This window comes from Callorhinus ursinus, unplaced genomic scaffold, assembly GCF_003265705.2.
Source record: "Callorhinus ursinus isolate GAN/ISIS: 27379988/994484 unplaced genomic scaffold, GSC_fseal_2.0 scaffold10, whole genome shotgun sequence".
Taxonomy (NCBI): domain Eukaryota; kingdom Metazoa; phylum Chordata; class Mammalia; order Carnivora; family Otariidae; genus Callorhinus; species Callorhinus ursinus.
The window spans coordinates 71,689,905-71,712,216 of record NW_027397072.1 but is presented as its reverse complement, the minus strand read 5'-3'; the positions used below and the strand labels follow the sequence as shown (position 1 = coordinate 71,712,216).

At 41.9% G+C, this 22,312-nt stretch overlaps 1 protein-coding gene across 9 annotated transcripts in view; it reads right to left on the bottom strand.

Annotated features, from left to right (window-relative positions):
• Positions 1-22,312, bottom strand: part of FSHR (follicle stimulating hormone receptor) — a 167,438-nt gene that overhangs the window by 14,935 nt on the left and 130,191 nt on the right. For 5 of the 9 annotated variants that reach the window (XM_073896872.1, XM_025868743.2, XM_073896873.1 and 2 more), the window contains 4 exons: positions 9,651-9,722; positions 8,378-8,455; positions 3,491-3,559; positions 3,308-3,382 (listed from right to left, as the gene is read on the bottom strand). In XM_073896872.1, the coding sequence (XP_073752973.1) occupies positions 3,308-3,382; positions 3,491-3,559; positions 8,378-8,455; positions 9,651-9,722 (294 nt within the window). The remainder of the gene's footprint in view (positions 1-3,307; positions 3,383-3,490; positions 3,560-8,377; positions 8,456-9,650; positions 9,723-22,312) is intronic. The other 4 variants (XM_073896874.1, XM_073896876.1, XM_073896877.1 and 1 more) reach the window with 2 other exon arrangements.

Sequence of the window (22,312 nt, the reverse complement as noted above, 5' to 3'; positions counted from 1 at the left end):
CAGCAGCTTCACCGGGCAAGTTATTAGAGATGGAGCTTCTTAGGCCCACTCCTGACCTGATGAGTCTGACTCTGGGGGTGGGGCCTGCACTCCAGGGTTTTACAAGCATGCCTAGTGATGGTGATGCATGATCAAACTTGGAACCACTCCCAGCTGAGTGGCTAGTAGCTGAGCTCTCCTCTGGAAATGCCTTCTCCTGACTTAGCCACGATTTGCCTCCTCCCCATGGACAGCCTGCATCATGTGATTGTTGATGAAGAGGACTGGCTCTTTGCCGTAATTCAGTGAAACTTTGAAGGGCCATCTCAACTGCACAGCTCCCATGGGATTGGATGAGGCTTCTGTTGCAAATGCATTGCAGTTTGACTTCCCTCTTAGCCTGATTCTACTCCCAGCAAGTACTTCCCGCATACCCCGATAGCACTCCCCAGTCAACCTCCTGCATGCACACATCCATATCACAGGCTTATTTGGGGGAACGGGAATCTGACCCAATGCACAATCAAAGTCCTAGCCCAAGCATCTACTCTGCAAAAGCAGTCTGAACAGTCTGCCCCTCTCCTACTCATCAACCCGTAGCACCTGGGGTGGGCTCGTTCTCTGCACACACCTCAGCAAGCAGCTCTCAGGCCAGGGTTTGGCTGGGGTTGGCACCTCAGGTTGTAGGAGTGAGAAATGGCATAGGCCATAGAATCCTAGTTGAGCAAGCAGAGATTGGAAGGACCTCTGCAGACTAACCTGAAAGCCCCAGTATGGGAGGCTCGATGTTTGAAGTGATCAATCCTCTTGCCCTTAAGGGGAGGAGGAGGAGACTAGCAATTATAGGCTGGGCTTTTGGCCAGGATCTTGCACATATATCATGCATTGCAATGAAAGGATGTGGGAGTGTATTATCACCCTCTACCCTTTTAAGTCATGGCAAGTGCTTGATAATTCCTTTGGATTTTCTGTAAATGTTACTGACTTCATTCTGGCCAGATCTGTTCCTGTGGTAAAAGGGTTGAAAAATGCACCTGTAACTTGAGGACCCTGTGGAGCTGCTTGTGATGGTGACATCCCACTTCCCGATGGCATACATGGCAGGACTGGCTGAGGGATTCATGTCCATGTTCTCCATTAGACGCTCAGATGAGACACATGGCACAGTGCCTCAGCCTGGGGCCTGATGATGCACCTGTAGGAGATGTGCTTTGTGTTGTCTGTGCTTATCATTCACTGGTGTTCTTAGGCTGGGAGTCTGGTGCTTACAAATATTTTCACCCTCTGTTGTGGTTCGCAGCCAACTGTATAACTTTGAGTCGTTTGATTAGACGAACTTATGTGCTTTAGACAACATGATATGGTGGGAATACATGGAATGTAAGGCAGAAGACCTAGTTTCTGGTCCCAGCTCTGCCACTTACGGTGGCAGTCTGATGTTCAGCAGGTCACTTTAAATTTCTGGTTTTGGTTGCCTGGGTAATGAGCTGGTTGAGGATCCAGTCCAACTCGAATGTTCACGGTAGCAGAGTGGTTAAGGAGCTATGATTTAATAGTATACCCGCTACAACTAACATAATGGAAACCTATCCCACCACAGACACGTTCTGCCAGAACAGATAGAGGTGCTTTAGGAATATTCAAAATCCTTAGGACTTTCAGGTAAGGGAAATTGACAAACTGCTCTTGGGGCGGTCAGAGACATCAACAGCACTGTCTCTAAGTCTATTTGTCTCCCGAGTCCTTGAAGAGGAGGAAACATTAAGCATTACAAGTTCTAAGTACTTGGTATATTAGAGCAGATGGACCGTATGCCTGGCACTCTCTCTTATGCTTGGCAACTACCTGGTATTTCCTAGCACACATTGTGACCTGTTACTTTAGGGTGCATATTTAGTTATTGTCTGACTCTCTCAGGAGAATATAAGCTTTCTGTGAGGAGATGGAGGCTTATGGAGGCAAAGGAATGGTTTTAAATCAAGGTCGTCTGCTCTGGCCTCTCTGCTTTAATCATGCTGACACTTCCTTCTTTTGCATATATTGCCCATCTCAAGGCAGGCATACTAGAATAATCGTTGAACTTTTTCAAAGAGGCAGAATCCTGTATATGGGTCAAACACACGCTCTATTGTCAATAAAAACCATTTGTGGAGTTTCTGCTCTACCCTACACGGTCTAATTCTAGAGATACACTAGGTTCCAACCTGCAGGAGAATATAAGCTTTTGAGTGAAAAGGAAAGTTATGTTGACAGATGGGAGGGAAGGAGAGAGGTAACCACACGTGGGAGCCTATATTAATTGCCAAATACAAGGTGCAGTCTAGTGGCTCTCAAATGCCAAAATTCACCTTGGGCGGGCTGTAGACGGATCATCTAGTAAAACCTGAGATTTTTTTCTTTGTTTATTTCTGTGCTCACTCTTTCTTCTTACATCTGACTTCTTCCTTCTTGGTTCCTTCCTTCCTGCAGTACATTTCATCAGTAGATGGGGTAGGTCTTGCTGAGAGTCCAGGAAAACACATTTTTTAAAAGCTCTTGGAGATTGGGGTCCCTGCCACCGTGAAGGCTGTAGAAGTCAGAGGAGGAAGAATTCACTATTGGCTGAGGTGGCCAGGGAAGGGGTGGCAGCTGGCCTGACTCTAGTGGAAAGTCAGTGGCCCATGAGAAGAGAAATGGGGATGGTTCCTCGTGGAGGGAGAGATGGAGATGAGGAAGCAAGCCCCGGGAGGAGGGGTGCTGCTGCAGGGCTGTGGGGCACTGAATGGAGCCCAAGAGATCTGAATCGAGGCAAAGAGGATCCAAAAATAAGTGTGTGTGGGGATCTCTCAGGGAAAGATACTCCTGGACATTGAAGGTGAGGAAGGAGACCTGTGCTTTCCCTTCCAGGGAAGAAATGTATGGCAGAAGAGTTGAGAACCTGTGCTCTGAGTCAGACCAGTTTGGTGTTAAATACATGCTCCAAAATTTGCATGACTTGGGATGAGTTAGTTAACCCCTCCATGGAAGCTGGTTTTTCCTTCTCTAAAATGGGAACAACAGCTCCTTCCACAGAGGTTTTATGAGGATTGAATTCGAAAATTCATTTTAAGCTTTTAAAACACTGTCTGGGGCTTGGTAAGTGCTCATTAAATAATAGTTGCTGTTACACTATTGAAAGTCAGGATGTTGATCAGCCCGAAATTGTCCCTGGAAGTCTTTGTAGATGACACGGATAAAAACTGACCTTCATTGCCAACCCTATATGGGAAGCCTCTCTGAATTGGAGAAAGTTGACTTCTAACTTGTACATGTTGATCTCTAGCACATGGAAACAGGGGAAGCTACTTACAGAATGACTGGTCCAGAGGCTCCCTGGAAAACATCATTAGGCAATTCTTCTAAATTATTGTTATCACTGAGATTCCTGGGGATGGAGTTCAGAGAAGAAGGGAAACACAAAGCCACATAAATATCACTGTTGTAAGAGCCATTTCCCTCTAAATGGCCTGGAAGAATAGTCAGGGCTACTTACAGCTCATCTAGTTGGGTTCCATTGAATGCGCAGTTGTGTACTTCTTGAATGCCGTTCTTATTCAGCCATCTGAAATAAAAGGCCCATTAAAAAACCAATAATGTCAGATGCAAACAATACAGGGGTTTCATAATTGGAAGCACTGGGGCAAGGTCAGACATTGCAGGTTGTTGGCATAAATAAAATGCCACCCGTAAGGCTCAGGGACAAGAGTGGGAGGGAGGCTGATTTATCACTGTATGACCTCATGTGATGTTTGAAGTTTGCGTTACGTGCATGTATTACCTTTCCAGAGGGGGGAAAAATTAATTTTGAAAAGGCACACTTAGGCCTACCACCTGCATCCTGTACGGTCTTCACGCACATTATTAGTGTGCAGAGATGTTGCCATGGAGGGATAAGACAAAGGTGTTTCCCATCCTGAAGGACTGAAATCATGCAATTATTGGACAAATGTTTATAAGACAAAGAACATGTTGTATCCCCTTTCTCTAAGGCCTTAAGCCTCTCACCCATGCTCACCCATAGCAGCAGGCCTGGCTGTCAGCAAAAAGTGATCTAATTAAGCTGTCAGACAACCTGAACATCTCCTGTGACCCACAGGGACCTGGTTATTGGAGGTTTGTGGAGGTGGCTCTGGGTTAAGCCAGAAAGGAAGAGAAATCAATTACAGAGACTGTGGGCTGTGGCAGGGCGCAGTAGTGTGAGCGGGAACAAGAAGGGGTTCTGTGGTTGATGGGGGCTGGATGTGGAACAGTCAGCCTGATTGTGCAAAGGACAGCGAGCAGGTTAGGGGAGACCAAGGACACCTTGGGCCGACAGCTCCGCACTGCTGTGCTCCTGGATGGGCCTGAAAACAAAAACAAAACCCAAGGCCGGGAGAGCTTAGCCTGAAGAGCCCTTGACCACCTGCTCTTGATTTGCTGTCAGATTCTTTTCCTTGTCAGGCTCAGTGGGTTTACAGATAACAGTGTTTGAAAAGCTGACCCCGAGAGGCTCCTGCATATTCTGAACTCTTATTTTCTGGCTTGCAATGGGTAGCTAGAAACACTTAAAATCACAGGACAGCAACCATATGTTTTTTTTCCTTCCTCCTGAAAACCAGTTTACATTAAAAAATCCAGACAGGAGCAAGGTAAATCTTTTTAAAACCTCAGCAACCATTTGGTGGGTTCTGATGGCCAAAGAGTGGCTGTGTATCCCTGCATCCCACCTGCCTTGCAACTCCCTGGCTGGACTCCAGCCATCTAGCCTGCTCACGTCTTTGTCAGCCTGTCCCAGGTAGTGAATTGCTGCGACAGCTGCCCCTAACCTATGGGATGTAGTTCCCTGAGATTTTTCAATCAACCACAGGGATCAGCAAACTTTCTCTGTAAAGGGCCAGGCAGGACATTGTAGGTTTTGTGGGCCAAGAGACAAAATGGAGAATACTACATAGGTATTTTATATAGGTATGTACTAAACAATGTTGACAAAGGTTTTGACCAAACTTATAATAATAGAGTACTTTTTTTTTTTTTTTAAATAGAGGTCTATTGAAAAGCATGTTTTTTGTTTTTTTTTTTTTCCCCTGGGCAAGGTACCATCTTGCTTAATTTAGGTTAGCGTCAGTGTTCCCTGTCATCAAAATGTTCACTTGTATAAACCAGTACTAGTTCATGGGCTGGATTTGGCTGACCCCTCATCTAACACAAAAGGGTATGTAAATCCAGGTGGGCTCCACCTATGTTTCTGTAGACTAGATATTTCTGTACATAAATTTCCTGCAAATAGATCTTGCTATGATTAAATAATATATAGATGGATTTAAAAGAATTACTGTATTTGAAGTAGGCTTTTGTCTTTATGGATTTTTCTCAGTCAAGAGATACCATCATATGGGGAGGGGGTGGAAGTTTTTAATGTCATTGGATCATTACACATACAAAAAAAGTGATGTCCAGAACTCCGGCCCTAGGCTTTACATTAGGCTGTAACACTCGAACTACTAACAAAGAGAAGCTGACATTGATTATGTGTACTCTTAGTCTCTTAAGAGATACAGTGCTGGTTTTAAAACATGATGGTGATGATGGCAATGACCACAATGACAAGGACAACCTGGGCAAAGCATCAGCTAAAGAATAACTGGATCATGGTTTTCTTTGATCTTTATGTGTTTGTGGCCTCAGTAGAGGCTCGGGAGGCTCCAGAAGCAGAATCTGCTCTCAGCCTAAAGAGTGAGGGGACTGGGGGACCGGCCTCTTAAAGCCCGCTGGGGCAGGCAAGTGAGATGGAAGCAATTGAGGAAAGGAGGAAATGCACATCGAGTGAGCCTCTCCTATGCCTGGGACGTGGTGAGAGCTGATACACATGGAAGCTCATTTTATTTTTTTCTGAATTGAGGCCGTTCTTTTGGTCAGTCATAGCTTGATGTTTTCCCCATTCAGACCCTGTGGTTGCAGCACGGGGGTGGACCTTTATTGCTCATTTTCCTCTGAGACACTAGCCCAGTATCTGATAATCCTTTATTATTATTGGGCTATTTAAAAAAATTGTGGTGTGCATGTGATATATATGTATATGTGTGTGTGTGTGTGTGTGTGTGTGTGTGTGTATGTATATGATAATTTTTTTTTACAACAGGGACTCAAGATTTGAAAAGTGCCAATGCATAGAAAACTCTTATCAGTCCTCGGTGCCGTTTAGCCATACTGCTTTTTCTGACCACACTTGGATTTCCTTAGTGGGAGAAGGCGCCCCTGCATCCGGATGTGTCACCCCAACTAAGAACAACTGGAGTCTTAAACTGTCTTGAGTATGGATTTTCCAATTCCATTATCTATGGATTAAGGACGATCTGAGGTCAAGAAAAATAGATTTTGTTCTCACAAAAGTGAATGTATCCTTTAGAGACGTGTCTGAGAAGTATTGACTCTTAAGAAAGCTCTCCTCTTGGGGAGAGTATGTTCTAAATTCTGGGGAGCCACGCAGTGTCCATGAACAGAAGTCCGAGAAGAGCAGCCATGATCTGCACATTTCCTTTGTAGGTTTGGGTGTGTGAGGCTGTGTCCTAAGTTCTTAGTTCCTCAGGTCCTTTGCCTACACTTGGGGAGAGGTAAGGCCTTTTTAGCTCAGGATCCTTGCCTTCTGTCTTACGTTCTGGACAAAAAGAATGTGTGTCATAGTAGAAAACTGCGAGCAGTCTGCACATTCCCACTTAATGATATATTTTTATAAAATACTCAATAGATTTGCCACATGCTAACATTAAGTAACTTAGAACTACTATATTTAAAGATGTTTAGAGCAGGATTTAAAGAAGCGCCAGATATCCAGGTACAACTGATGACATGTATCACTAGTCTCCTTCCATAATGTAGCCTGGCAGTCCATTCACTGTCTATTCGTGCTCTAACCCGCCAGGCTGATGTTACTCAGGGACTCCCTCTTTTCCCCGAACTCCTATCTTTCCTCCTCCTCCTTTTTTTTTTTAAACCTTAATAGCCTTGATGATTGTTTCCTCTGCTTGCCCTTTGCCTGGCTACCTCCCACGTACCTGTTAAAGCCCCATCTTAGATGCAACCTCCTTTCCCTCCTTTAACTGTTCTTTCAACCCTCACGTCACTGGCCAGTCAGAGTAAATCATTCCTTCTTCCCTTTTAGGATAATTGCTTTTATTTTGCACACTTTTTATTCTGTTTATATTTTAATCCATTTCTTTTGCTTTCCCCTTCTCTCATATTTCCCATACCCCATCGACTCATTCTAATACAGGTGCGCATAAATTCCGAATGTTGTGAGTGTATTAAAGGGAAGGATTAGGTATTACTCAGTTAAAATTGGTGTCTAATACCATGTACTCTGAATACATGCCTTTGATTTTTTAATTTTTGTCCTTCATACTTGCAATGTCTCTGCTAGTCTCTTTGAAACCTTTCCTATTGTTCTAATTAATTTACATCAAATGCTGTGCTTAGCTTTAATCTTCAGCATGTCCTCATCTCTACTGTTTCTCTCCCCAGCCCCTCCCCGCCCCTTTTCTTTTTCTTTACTGCTGGGTATTCTCTGAATCGCATTACTGTTTTGAAAATGACTGAAATTCTTCCTTGGCTGGAACTTACCTTTTGTACATAATGGCATATTTTAAGCACACACACTGGTATATTTTTAAAAAATGCAACAATTTCTGAAGTGGGAGGATAAAATGTTTTCCTTACAGATGTAATGGCAGTTACCAGTTTCCCAAATGCCATTCTGTTCATCTAACTTCCGTAGATCCCACAGACACCTGGGTAGCCCCAAGCTCTCTCTTTCTGGGCCATCTTGGGCAGTGGATAAACTGGCACACAGGCTACTAGCACAAAAGATTACCAAGTAGTCCATTAATGGCACAGAGTGCATTTAAAAACATTCCCAAAAGTCAGAGGGAGTAACTGAAGCTCATTAGAAAATGTGGTTGTTTCAAGAAAAAAGAGGTCATCTCACGCCCAGCATGGGGTTGAATAGGAGCTGCTTGGCATGGTTATGAGGGAAAATCTCCCAAATTCAGCCTCCTCCTTGGTCTTTTTCTTGGGGCAACAAAAGCCTTGCTAGGCAATAACTAGCTTTACTGATGCAGGAGTTATTCTGTCCTTCAGAACAGATGTTGCATCACAGGAGACCATCATTCAAAGAGTAACTTTAAATATTTGAATCACACGGCAGAATCATGCGTTATTAACATGACTCCATGTTGTGATTCTGAAATGTAAAGATGGGAAATGAGAGAAAAATACTGAAGCAGAGAGAAATTTAAATGGTGAAAAGCCAAAGTTACCCAAACACAAAAGGAGCATCCTGTTAGGGGAAAGATGATTAAATCAGAAACCAAATGTTACTCCACTGGAGTTTTTTTTCTTTACTTACAAAATCATACTTTCAAAACTCAGCCCCATGAAAGAATTTCTTTCAACTGTGTGGATGTTGATATTATCTTGAATGTCTCTAGAAGAAAGTACAGATACATTAGGTCTTTATGCCAGCTCCACTCCTGTAACCTCCCCACATTTCATTTCCTGGGCATTATGTGGTCTTTAGCTGAGGCAATGTTGGAACAGTTAGTATTCTGAGAGATGATGAGTTCAAAGTTGGGGAAATAAATGACATCTAGTTTACCTTCAGTGTATCAGTGCCTAAAAATGAAATTGCAATTTCTCATAGTCTCTTGTCTCTGGACATTTTCTTAGCTAATTCCACCATGTTCAGGTTCTGATACACTCCTTTATTATCCTTGTCTGCTCACTATGACAAAGCCACTAACGCTGACCTTTCACCTCTGTATGGAACTTCTCCATTCACCATACTTGGGCCTTCAGCTTCCTCCCATTTCAGTCCCCCTCTCACAGCCAGTTTACTTCCTTCGATGCCCCTTGGGTCACAGAAAAGTTGTATCATTCTCTTCCTCAATGGAGGGATGGAGAAAGCCTCATTTTTTGGGTTGTGTCCCTCATGCTCCCCTCAAGAGGCCCTGTTGGGTCAGATTTAACAAATACACTGTATGCAGGAGTAGTAAACTGCCTGGAACAATTTGAGAAATGGTGAGAGATTCTTTTTCTCTCCCTCTCTCTCCCCTTTCGTCCCCCTTTTCCTTAGCTCTTTATACCCCTTCCTTGCCATTTCCTTTTGGGTCTGTCCAGATTCTTACAATTTCACTATTGAAAGTAAACTTGGCATTACGCATGCCCTTTTTTCCTCCTCTTTGAAAATACAGATGTCTTGAGAAAAGGCAAATAGACGATCTTGCTAACAGTGTAATTTGTGAATTGTCAGCCAGTTTCTTTATGCCTAGGGTCGTATGAGAATTCAGGAGGGAAGAGGTGAGGGTGGGGGAAGACGGGTGAGGAGGGTATTTGTAGGGGCGGTATATAAAGCACTGAATAGTGAAGAAAGGAGGCCCTTCTTGATTTGCTACAAGCTGGCTCTGTTGATAATGGTCTTATTGAGGAGACTGCTGACTGTCTCCAAACTGAGCTTAGCAGGCTTTCAGATAAAACTAAGGGTACTTCCTGCTTGCCTTCCTACCTCTGCTTACCCAGAGTGACATATTTGGAGGATCTAGGCTAAGCAGTGCATATTATAGGCCCCGAGGCCACTGGGCAAGACATCTACTGAGTAAGTCAACACTCAAGGAAACACTTACAGTAGAACCTTTTGGAGAGATTGAACCTTGTGAACAGCTGGTAAGTGCTTAATACCTGTGTTGGATATCAACCTAGAGAGAGACAGAATTAGAATGAGGAAGAAAAGAACCTGGCTATCTTAACAATTGCTATGGTATAAGCTTTCCAAATTCAAAGTAACAGTTTTGAGCTAGCATAAAAACCCACCAGAGAATCCCATAATACACCTGCCGCACGCTTACGTTTTCTATTTTAAGGCTGTAACCAAGGTCTAGCAAAATACTGATTCCTTAGAGAAAAGAAACTTACACTTCAGGCGCAATGCATAATACCCTTTCTTTTTTTTTTTTTTTTAAGGTACCTTAACATGATCCAAAAGCAAATTGTAACTAGGTAACAAAATGTTCCTAAATCATCCCTTGTTTCCTGCCTTTTCACAGTCTTTGGAGAACTGCCCCTTCCCCAATCCAAGTGATTCTGTTGACATTAGAACATGAGGTTCCATGCCCTTTAACCCCAGAATACACATGTAACCTAATCTTGGTGAATCAGACTGTCTCCTGGGAAGTGGTTGGAGGTTGGTTAGCGCTGAGTCCACTGATGACATCACCCTTAAGAGATAGTCCATAAATTTCTATAGCTGAAATGTCCAGAGCTATAATGGATCCTTCCCAAGGTCTGCTTATTTTGGCCTGTGTTCCCCAGAAAGCAGAGACTGACATGAAATCTGGCCTGTAGATGGTATCTTTGATAATGAGTTTAGAGAGTTTGTGACATCAGTAATAAAATGGGGAAGAAAGATAATCAATACAAAGATAAGTTGTTGAGTTGGCCACTGCTCCTGGTTACTGGTCCTTAATGCCAAGTACTTGATTTAGGAGACTTTCAAAATGGATCTCAGAACTGTTGCTCTAAATGGGGGAGAAGGGGAAACATTTTTTTTTAAAAATTTTTATTGTTATGTTAATCACCATACATTACATCATTACTTTTTGATGTAGTGTTCCGTGATTCATTGTTTGTGCATAACACCCAATGCTCCAACCAGAACGTGCCCTCTTTAATACCCATCACCAGGCTAACCCATCCTCCCACCTTCCTCCCCTCTGGAACCCTCAGTTTGTTTTTCAGAGTCCATCGTCTCTCATGGTTCATCTCCCCCTCCGACTTACTCCCCTTCATTCTTCCCCTCCTGCTATCTTCTTTTTTTTCTTAATATATATTGCATTATTTGTTTCAGAGGTACAGATCTGTGATTCAACAGTCTTGCACAATTCACAGTGCTCACCATAGCACATACCCTCCCCAATGTCTATCACCCAGCCACCCCATCCCTCCCACCCCCCACCACTCCAGGAACCCTCAGTTTGTTTCCTGAGATTAAGAATTCCTCATATCAGTGAGGTCATATGATACATATCTTTCTCTGATTGACTTATTTCGCTCAGCATAACACCCTCCAGTTCCATCCATGTTGTTGCAAATGGCAAGATCTCATTCCTTTTGATGGCTGCATAATATTCCATTGTGTATATATACCACATCTTCTTTATCCATTCATCTGTCGATGGATATCTTGGCTCTTTCCACAGTTTGGCCATTGTGGACATTGCTGCTATAAACATCGGGGTGCACGTACCTCTTCGGATCCCTACATTTGTATCTTTGGGGTAAATACCCAGTAGTGCAATTGCTGGGTCGTAGGGTAGCTCTATTTTCACCTGTTTGAGGAACCTCCATACTGTTTTCCAGAGTGGTTGCACCAGCTTGCATTCCCACCAACAGTGTAGGAGGCTTTGAGAAGGGGAAACATTTATTCATGGACTACTATTGCCTATTGGTCAGATGTGTCCCCATGGTGTTAACTCCCTACTTATGGCTTGCATGCTGTATGAGTGCCTAGTGAGTGAGGAGACCCAGGACAGGAAATGAGAGCTCTGCAAGGCCAGGTGAGGTGATATCCACTTGCACCTGCATTAAGCTGATTGAAATTTGGGTGGACCTGGCTGCCACAGCGGTGGTGAAGGTTTTCAAGGCACATGAGAGTTGTTTGACACCCTGGTCTCCAGCATTTCCCTCTCTTGTGAGTTTTTCAGAATCCTTCTCACCACCATTTTTCTTTTCTATGTGGCTTACTCAAGCCAGAGTTGGTCTTGGTCACTTGCAATCTAAAGAATCTTCACTGGTACATACATCATTGTGAAGGATCATTTGTCCTTCTGGGTTTATGACTCTAGACTGTGGTATCTTTGCTTCTATATTCAGAGTCAGTGAATTCTGCCTATGGCTTCTCTAATCGTTCTCAGATGTTTTATTCCCTCTTGGTTCTCAATGATTCATGTAGAATCCATCTTGGTCAATTCTTTTGATTACTCAATAGCCCTTGATATGGTCCTCCTCTGTTTTGGTCAGTTTCTGTTCCTATAATTTTGCCTTCTCCAAAGTGTTACATCAGTGCAATTATATATTATGCAACTTCTTGAATCTGGCTTCTTTGACACAGTATAATGCATTTGACATTCTTCCATCATGTGGTGGGTATCAATAGTTCTTTTTTTTTTTTTTTTTTTAAAGATTTCATTCTTTTGACAGAGACACAGTGAGAGAGGAACAGAACAGGGGGAGTGGGAGAGGGAGAAGCAGGCTTCCCCCAGACCAGGGAGCCTGATGCAGGGCTCGATCCCAGGACCCTGAGATCATGACCTGAGCCGAAGGCAGACGCCTAATGACTGAGCCACTCAGGCACCCCTAGTTCATTGTTTTTTTTAATTGCTAAACAGTATTCCATTGGATGTACCACAGTTGATCCATTCACCATTTGAAGGACAGGTAGGTCGTTTCCAGTTTTTGTGGTAATTAAAAAAAAGCTGCTTTAAACAGTGGTGGTGGTGGTGGTGTGTATGCACATGTCTGTGCACATGTGGGAGAGAGGGAGAGAGAGAACATTTTTCTTTGGGTAAATACCTATGAGTGGGATTGCCGGGTTGTATGGTAAGTGTATGTTTAGCTTTATTAGAAACTGCCAAACTGTTTTCCAAAGTGGCTGCACTGTTACGCATTGCCATCAGCAATGGGTGAGAATTCTAGTTGTTCCTCATCCTTTGGTTATGTTAAAAATAATCTTTGAATATAAAAGTAATACATGTTTATTGTGGGAGTTATGGAAAATATGGAAACATTTACAGAAGAAAGTAAAAATCACCTCTAGTTTGTCTACCCAGATAGTTTCTGCTAATACTGGGGATTTGAGGTTTCTACCGAAACAAATGGCTTTCATAGTTGCTTTCCCTAATCTCTGAGAGTCTACTCATTCTAAACAGAAACATTGCCATAAATATGTATATACTAGCTTGACACAGTTCTATTCCACATTTGTTATTTAATCATATCCAGTCTTCTGCCATTTTTAGATCTCTTCTCATGTGTCTATACACTATTCCCTTAGTGAGATATCAAAGCAAGGACCATATTTAATATTCTCTGACAATCTATACTACCATGTACAGATTTTGAACGTAGTATGTGCTCATAAAATACTGAGTTAATTGGTTGATGTTTCTAAAACAGTTCTTGAATCTGTCACTGAGAATATATAAAAATCCTTATTCAGTTAATTTACTTGTCCAGTATTGCTGCTACCTAGAATAATTAATCTTAAACAGATGCAGGGAAGTCTGGAGGCCAGGAATCAGTAGAACCTATGTGCCAGCTCTGTCATGAACTAGACACAATGCATTTCATCTCTCTAGACTGGAAAGGATGTGGAGTGCATGAATATCAAGGTAGACATTCTATCAGACACCTTTGTGCCATGCTTCACATCCTTTTGGTCCATCTTTTACTCTAGCTGTTACCATAGCAACTAGCTACATACAGACTTAACTTGGCAGATACTGGTTGCAGTTATACTGATCATCTCATTTTCTGCCTTGGACTTCTCTGCCACCTCTGAGTGGGACGTTTAAAGGAATCTTCTTTACCATTCAGAGACATGTACAATACAAATCAAAGTGCAAGAGAGTTAATACCCCATAGGGCAACTTTTGACTAGTGGTCAACTCCTCTCTTCCATTCTTTTGGTGAAGAAGTCTGAATATATTCTAAATGACACTTAAGAGGGACTCTAGCATGATTGAACCCCCATTACCTGGTGGTGATGAGCTGATAATAAATTCCTGAGGTGGCTTTCCCTCTTTGTTTTCTTCTCCTTAGTCATCCAATCTCTTTCTCTGGGTTTGAGTATAAAAATAAATTACTCCCATATAAGTCCTTCCTCAGACATGTTTTAGAGCACCTAGGCTAAGACAAATACCAACTTGCACTGAATCTCACATTTACATAGATTCCCTGATGGTTGCTGTTACCCTTTACTCCAAATCTGTTTCCAGTTGCAGCCCAGCCTGCCCTGTTTCTCTTCCTTCCTTTATTGTAAAGTTTCTAGAAAGAGTTGTCTGTATCTTTGGTCTTCATTTTCTTCTATCCCATTCCTCTTCAACCTCCTCCAAGTTTTTTTCATGGTACATCTCTCCACCAGAGCTTACTTTGTTATGTGCCAAATGCACCAATCCATAACCAATAAATCTAATGGGCAATTTAAATTCTCTCTTTTTTTAAAACATCTTTTAGGAGAATTCAGTCCTTTTTCCCTTTCCTGTTAGTTTCTGTCATTTTGCACTCTTCTGTTTTGTTCTTCTTACTCCTTTTTATTTTATTTTTGACTCCCTCCTCCTCTATCTTTAACCTGAGCCTTTTGCCTTTTTTCTTTATAATCTTGCTGGGAAGATCTCCTTTCCCATGGCTTTAAGTACTATCAATATGGTGACAACTCATAGGTTCCTACCTGACTTCTGACTGCTATAGTCTGTCTCTAATTCAGGTTTCTTTAGAGACATTCTTCTGAATGTCTCATCGACAGAGCAAACTAAATTTGTTCACTCACCACTTCCATCAAACTGCTCCTCCTCAATTCTTTCTCAAAAATAGCACTACCATCTATCAGTTGTGTGTTATACACGTGACAGTTACACTTGGCTGCTTCACCCTCACTCCCCAACATCAGTACATCTCAAAATCCTCTTAGATTCCATTTCCAAAAGATTTCTTGATTCCATACAGTGTCTTCCAACACTAAGGATACCTTCCTAGAATAAGCCATCATCATCTTTCCTCTAGATCTCTGCAATAGACTCCTGCTTCCCATACACATAGTCTTGTCCTTTTCTAACCCATTCTCCATACAGCATCCAGAGAATTCTTTTAAAAAAAAATGCAAATCAGATTGTTTTAGTCTTCTGCTTTTCTTTAGTTCATTTCCATTATAGGATTTGTATTTCTTACTACCTACTCTTGGAGCCTATCTCATGCCATCCTCGCACTGCACTTGAGCACCAGTGGCTTTCAGTCATTTCCTCACATACACTAAATTGGCATTTGGACATGTTCTATATGGAAGGCTCACCACCTACGCCTTGCTTGGTCCCTCTCAAGTGATGCTTCAGGGGTCAGTTGCAAATGTCATTTTTTCAGTGAAGAGCTCCCTGACTGCCAGTTTAAATTAAGGCCTCTGACTTAGTCCCAGTACAATCATGTCTTCTTTAGCGTTTTTTTCTTTTTAGCACCCATAAAAATTCTAAACTATACATTTTGTGTTTATTTGTTTAATATCATTTTCTTCAACTAGATTGTGAATGGTATGAATGCAAAAATCATGTTTTTCCTGAAAACTCAGTGTTGGCACATATAATATGCTTGATGTTTATCAAGCCAGGCCATGTACTATGCGCTGTTAAGAGATGAGCACAAGATAAGGAATCATTCACTACCTGTTTTCATCATGCCTGATGTTTTTGACATTATATGGATGGTAACCTGGCTCTTTCTCTTAATGAATGAGTATGACTTTTACTGCATTGAAGGAGGGAAGAATTTAGGATTGTCAATGAGAATGGTACATTATTTAATATCAATAGCATGAACTGCTGAAGCCATGGTACTTAAGGGATATCTATAAATGTCTATAGTTGCACATTGAAATATTTGGTTTTTATAGAAAATACACAGCAAAATAGTTAAAATTATTCCAGTAGTGCTAGGTTTAAGACACTTAAGAAGATCTAGTGACCATCTAGTGAGATGGATTATTGGTAATAACCCTATAGCTAAGACTCTCCACAACCCCAAGATAAGTCGGGAAATGGAGTTCGAATGAACACTTAGTTTTCAATTCATTTTTCCCCTTTGACCAATAAATTCATGTCTGATGGAGGCTGGAAGTGGGTAATCACCTAGGAGCTCCTATGTCTCAATGGGTTTGCTTTGGTCAAATGACTGTTTGCTGCAAAATTATTTTGATTCACTCAACTGTGGTTTATCTTCAAAAACAGGTAAAGGCCTGAGGGTAAAATGTCAGCAAATTTAAGTTCTGCAAAAGGATCTTCTAAAGAAAAGCTTACAGTTATCCCCTCTCAACAGCGAGTTTCACATTCTGAGCTGGTGTTAACACCTTTCATGATGAACTGTTGCTAATCTTTAGGTCACAGGAATGAAAATGGGCACTGCTTCTGTTGGGGTGAACTTAGTGAGGTTCCTTCTATTGATGGGAAAAATTCCCACTGTGTGCTGCCACGTAACAAGATAATGGACTTGCCTTTTAGTGTATGTGCTACCGAAGCAAGGGCTATACTTGCCTTTTATGGACAGGTGACTCCACAGCTCTGAGGCTCATTGTTGTAAACATCATTAGTGCTTTTATTAATTAATCTTTAAGAGTGCTCGTTGTCTCTAAAACTGTGTGTGTTCTTACTTGTATTGCTTTGGACCATATGCCTTCCTTCCAAACAACCTCTGTCCCATCCAAGAGCATACCAAAGACCATCTCCTTGTTTCAGAAAGCTTGCAGGGGAATTGAGTTCAGGCTAGTACAGATGAAATACTCAGACTGGTGTAGTGCTAAACCGTATGTTACTTACTGAGTGTCTTAGGAGTTCAGAGAAGGGGAGAACAATGTGGGTTGGAACAGTCATGGAGGACTTCTTGTAGGAAGGAAAGAAAACCAGATTTCTGGGTGAGTATAGAGCTTTATTGGCCTGAATGAGAGAAGTGAATGCAAGTGGCTTGACCACAGGAGGGCTGTGGGGGAACAGAGGAAGATGGAACAGAAAGGGAAGGAGGAGGCAGTATCTTAAGGACCTTTACAACTACATAGGGAAATGTGAACTTGATGGGTAAGTGATTGGAAGTCACCTTAAGGTGCTGAAAGGGGAAGTATGACTTGAGGACTCTCTGAGCAGAGGAGGCCCATGTTTTCACCATCCCATAACACCGGGCTTAATAGTGGTGGTCAGGACAAACCAATTGGTGGTTGAGACCCTGATGCATAACCCACTGAACTGAGAAAAGTCAGGAAAGAAAGACCCTCACCCTCTCCATCACACATGCTAGCCGAGAATGCAATTCTTTATCTGTATCCTACCCCAAACCCACTATGGCAGGGAATGATCAATTCTGAGACTGTGCGAATCAGCTCTTTTAATCTATGAACTGAGGCCGAAATAGAGTTCATGCCAGGGACTGGAGAGCCCAGTTGAGATGCTTTAGGCAAATTTGGTTTAGGAAGGGTATACTGCCAATTATGTGTTCAGGTCAGGGATCTATAATTTTTGCCAAAGCACATTTCCTACAAGCTAAGGCTGATTGTTGAAATTGAACTCCTTTTTCTACCTTCTAGTTGGTTTCCCATGATAGGGAATTTGTTTGCACCTAATTGAGTCTTTTTTTTTCTTTTTACATTTTAATTATATTATTTAGTCTCCTAGATGAAATGAACTTCTTCCTCCTGACCACTCTGGGAGAAGATAGTTATCCAATGATGGATAAGCAGGAGAATAGACTGGGCTTGATTAATACACGAAAAGACTTCTTACCTTGGGCTCACTGATACTGAGATTTCTATTTACCACAGAGCCTTACCGATTGGGAATTTGAATTTTTACATACGTTACCACTATATAAGATGCTAGCTAGCTAATGTGTATTCTCTGAATCACTAAAGATTGGTTAGGTGTAGAATCCTGCAATCTTGGAGTTAGATGGCAGTGTGTAAGAAGCTGTGGTACAATGAAAAGGGGCTTGTACTTAAGATTAGGGACCCTGGACTTGAATGCCTTTCCTCTTACCAGCTGGACAATACTGAGTACTTCACTTGCTTTTTCAGAGCCTCAGTTTCTCTGTACAATGACTTTATGTAAAGAATTACATGAGATAGTGGAGAGCCTGGTTTCCTGCCTCCCCCATCTCCTAACTTCAAAAAACTGGGACCATTTAACACATGTTCAGCTTAAACTGCCCCCCCCCACCCAATCCGGCCTCCATGGAAAATAGACTCTTTAGTAATGGTGGATTTAATGAGCCCAAGAGCAGGATTTTAAAGAGCTCAGCCCTGTTAACGTGGCTGCGTATTCTGTTTTGACTTAATATCCTGGCTTAATAATCAGGCTCTGGTCCTCTTCTTAGAGCATAGAGCAAAGCTTTTGAAACTAGCATCTCCAATGCTAGAGGATCTGGGTTCAAGTACTGCCTGTACCACTTCTTAAGATGTGTGGCCTTAAGAGTGTTAGGTGATGTCTCTATGACTCCCATCCTTCATCTTGTACTCAGGGAAATGATAAGATGCACCTTACAGGAAACCTTAGCACCATGTTCAGGCACTGTTCTTGGTCTTTCTCCAGCCTTGTATTCCAGTTGCACCAAGACCCTGCATGATTTCCAGGTTCCCCTAGGACCTGGACCATGTCCTGCTTCTTTCCAGTTCTCATGGGTACTGAAATGGCATTTCCACGTCCAGGTCAATGTTGTCCCTGTGGGACCTCCATGATGCCAGAGCGGGTGGGTCTGTTATCTGCTGCCCGAGGCGCCTTGTACTCTGTTGCAACACCAGGAAGCCACAGCTACATTTCCGAGATTCTTCTTGCTCCCTCTCTCTAATTTCCTTTGGCTACTTCTGATAAAGGTGCCTGAATCAACCTTCTTGCCTGTCTGATTCTGTGTTTCTGGGTCCTGACTATATTATCACCTAGAAGTTTGTGGGTCAGCTCAAGGAAAATTCCTGCAAAGAGTTGACAAAATTGAAGACTTAGACATTTTTAACAAAAATAAAAGTGATCCAAATAGGTTTATATTTTCTGTGATAACAAATGACTTCAGAAATAATTCTACAGAGCAGATATTTTTAAATTAGGCACTTTAGATTTGTCTCTTTAAGGGAAAGGTGATATATATATATAGATATGTATAATTTTTTTTGGTAAAGATTTTGTTTATTTGACACAGAGAGAGAGAGAGAGAGCACAAGCAGCGGGAGTGGCAGGCAGAGGCAGAGGGAGAAGCAGATTCCCTGCTGAGCAGGGAGCCCGATGTGGGCCTCCATCCCAGGACCCCAGGATCATGTCCTGAGCTGAAGGCAGTTGCTTAACCAACTGAGCCACCCAGGCACCCCGGAAAGGTGATATATTAATAATGAGGAGGAAAACAATGCATTTGAAGAAATTTATGCTATGTAGAGATAATTTGGGAAAAAAAGAATGGAAATAGTTAATTTATTGCTGAAAATGATACATGTCATCATTGATGAAAACTCATATATTTTAAAATTATGGAAACAACTTTCCAAACTGTTCAAGTTTTTTCACTGGGTTTTGAACACATTCGCTGAAAATATAAAAATGCAATATCTTCCAGGTAGTTTGTAAGAATATCTGATTGACATTAGGGAAGAAAATTTCCTACCTGAATTTCATAAACACATTAGCATGAAAGTATAGGATTGAACACTGAGTCTGATTACTCAGAGTACTGCTGTAGGCTCGTCTTCCATGAGATCTACTTATTTTAGTGACACTTTGTTCTCAGCTTTGACAGACCTTGAAAGCTAGTATTGATACGACCTGTGAGTTGCTTTTCCAGTGTTAAACTAAGGATTAAAAAATAATGAAGCACATCCTATGACATTGCTTTCTCTAAAAATATTTTCACTATAATTAGTGAGAGGAAAATAGGCTTTTTGTGCCATATAAAATGTTATATAATGAGACAAGATGTAAGTGTAAAAGCATATTATTATTCATCTTGGTTTCATGCTTTAAAATATTTTTTGTGTATATTTTGTCATGTGCACATTCATACTGCAATTGTATGTGTATCTACTTTATAAGTAAGGTTATTTGGGGATGCGTGTTTGCTTTTTTTTTTTTCTTCGCCTGTTGGGGTGGAGAATCAAGACCATATTGTCCAAGGTGTAGGATATTTTGCATGGAAAAAGAAGCCTGTAATTCTGAAGGGCTGCCAGGTGGAAATGGTGATAGATTTGTGTTGTGTTGCTCTAGTTAGGTATAGGATTAATAATAATACTGGTCAACATTTATTGAACATTTCCTATGCACCAGGCACCACACCAAGCACTTAACATTGATCGTTTTATTTATTCCTCTTCTCTACCTTAGGAGACAGGTATCATTACCATACTCATATCAGAGCGGAGGAGGCTCAGCTGATAGAGGTCCAGTAATTTTCACAAAGCCACACATAAGGAGGGATGAGCTGGAGGTTGAGTCTATATCTTTCTGACTATAAAGTTGGGGCTGTTAACATTATCAGGCTTAGCATAATGACTGACTGTCGTTCATTATGAAGGTTGTCCACAGAGGAATGAATGGACTGTATAGCTAAGCACTTGGCTCCTTACCTCTGGAAATGGTTCCAACTAAATGCCCGGAAGGGTTGCTTCATCAGGGGCGTGATACTGAAATTTATAATAAGAAACAAATTTTTCATGTTTGTCCCCCTTCATTGTGCAGAACTTCTGGGTTGATGAACATGTGGAGATTTGGGGAGAGTGGCGGTCATGGAAGCTCTCAATCTTTTCCTCACACCTTGCCCTACGCATCTATTCCATCTGGCTGTTCCTGAGTTATATCCCTTTATGATAAGCTGGTAGCTAGTAAGCAAAATGTTTCTTGGAGTTCTATAAGCCACTCCAGCAAGTTAGCTGAACCCAGGGAGGGATCATTGTCAAGTGAACTTTGGCTCACTTTCTGCTTGCATCTTCAGAGCTTTTAGGGTGGCCCCCTTTAGATGACCAACGTGAGAGGTAAGGTAAGAGACTCTGAGTAACTCCTCTAAAATTGTATGGAATATGTTAGCCACAGAGTAAGATTCATGCTCCCAGCCCACCTATTAACCTCTACACATACCATGGCTGGGTACAAAAAAATCATATGCTCTAATGGCAAACTGAATCAAGGAGATAAATATTAGACAAAACAGGCCTGAATGCAAAAAAAATTAAAGTTTATGATGGGCTAATGTGCAGCTAGCTTTCACCGTTGATGCTATTTGTGCTTCCAATTCAGAGCATGCTGTAGGATGCCTTTGTATCCTTAGCTAGGGCACATCTCATGTAACAGGATATCCACGTTGGTTTTGCCCAAGACACCAAGGGATGAGAGATGCTACATTCCAGTTACATAGTTCTTAACCTCTCATGCAAATTGAAGACAAAAATGGTGTAGAGATCTTGCGAGAAGGGCATCTGGGGACGATTGTGAATACGCCCTTCCCATGCCCCTCCATGAGGAAGTGTGGGGGTTGCTAGCTGCGTCACATAGGTTGAGAAAGGGACTCGAAGAAGACCAAGTGACGGGTTTTATAGCAGTCTCTCCCTGCTTAGGGGACATAGAGACCAGTGTCTGACTTGGGCCAGGTGAGAGGCTGGCTACAGTGGCAGTAGACCAGAGGACTACTTTGGGAAGTAACTGAAGTCTTAAGAGCTGGTTACACAGGTCACAGTTCTGATCCAGACTTCTCTCTGATGAAGGAGGGACTGGAACAGACCTTGGCTTACACTTGTGTAGCACATATGATTGACAAAGCTATTGCATGTTATGTCATGTGACCTGACAGTGAGTTTCTGAGATGAGCATGATTATGATTCGCATCTTATAGATAAGGGAGGCAGTGCTCACAGACATTAAAAAAAATCGTATTTCTAGACTCAAACCAGAAAGAATCATAGTTAACACATAGTTAACCAATTACCTTAGCAAGGGTTAGGCTGCATTGTAAAGGCCTTCCTGTATGGAAGTCCTTTAGTCCTGCCCACACTCTAGAAGAAAGGTAGTATTATTAGCTCCATTTTATGGATAACTGAAACTTTCAAAGCCTCCGTTTTCTTGACTTGTCTGCTAGAAAGTGGAAGAAATGGCATCTGAACTCTGCACTCTGGGTCCTGTGCCTTTCCTGCGATGTTTTTTCTGTTATAGCACATTGGCTACATAAGGACTTTTAAAATCTAAAGTTCTCTCTAGGTTAGATTCACTGCCAACAGAGCATTGCCAAGTGGCAACCTTTTGGGACCTGCTTGGATGCCAATGTAAGAATAAGTTTAATCAAGCTACCAATTTGTGGCAAGCAGTTACTTTTAAAATACATAGGGGAGTCACCAAATAGTATTTTAAACAGTGTGCACACCCTTCCTAACAACTCATTTCTAACATTAATTATTTAGGAAGTTATTTCTTAGGTACACTTTGACTTAGCCTGAGTAGATGATCACAAGTTCCAAATGGCAAACATTAATAAGGTGTCAGTCTTGTACTCAGAACACTGAGTACATTATTGGCTTCATCCA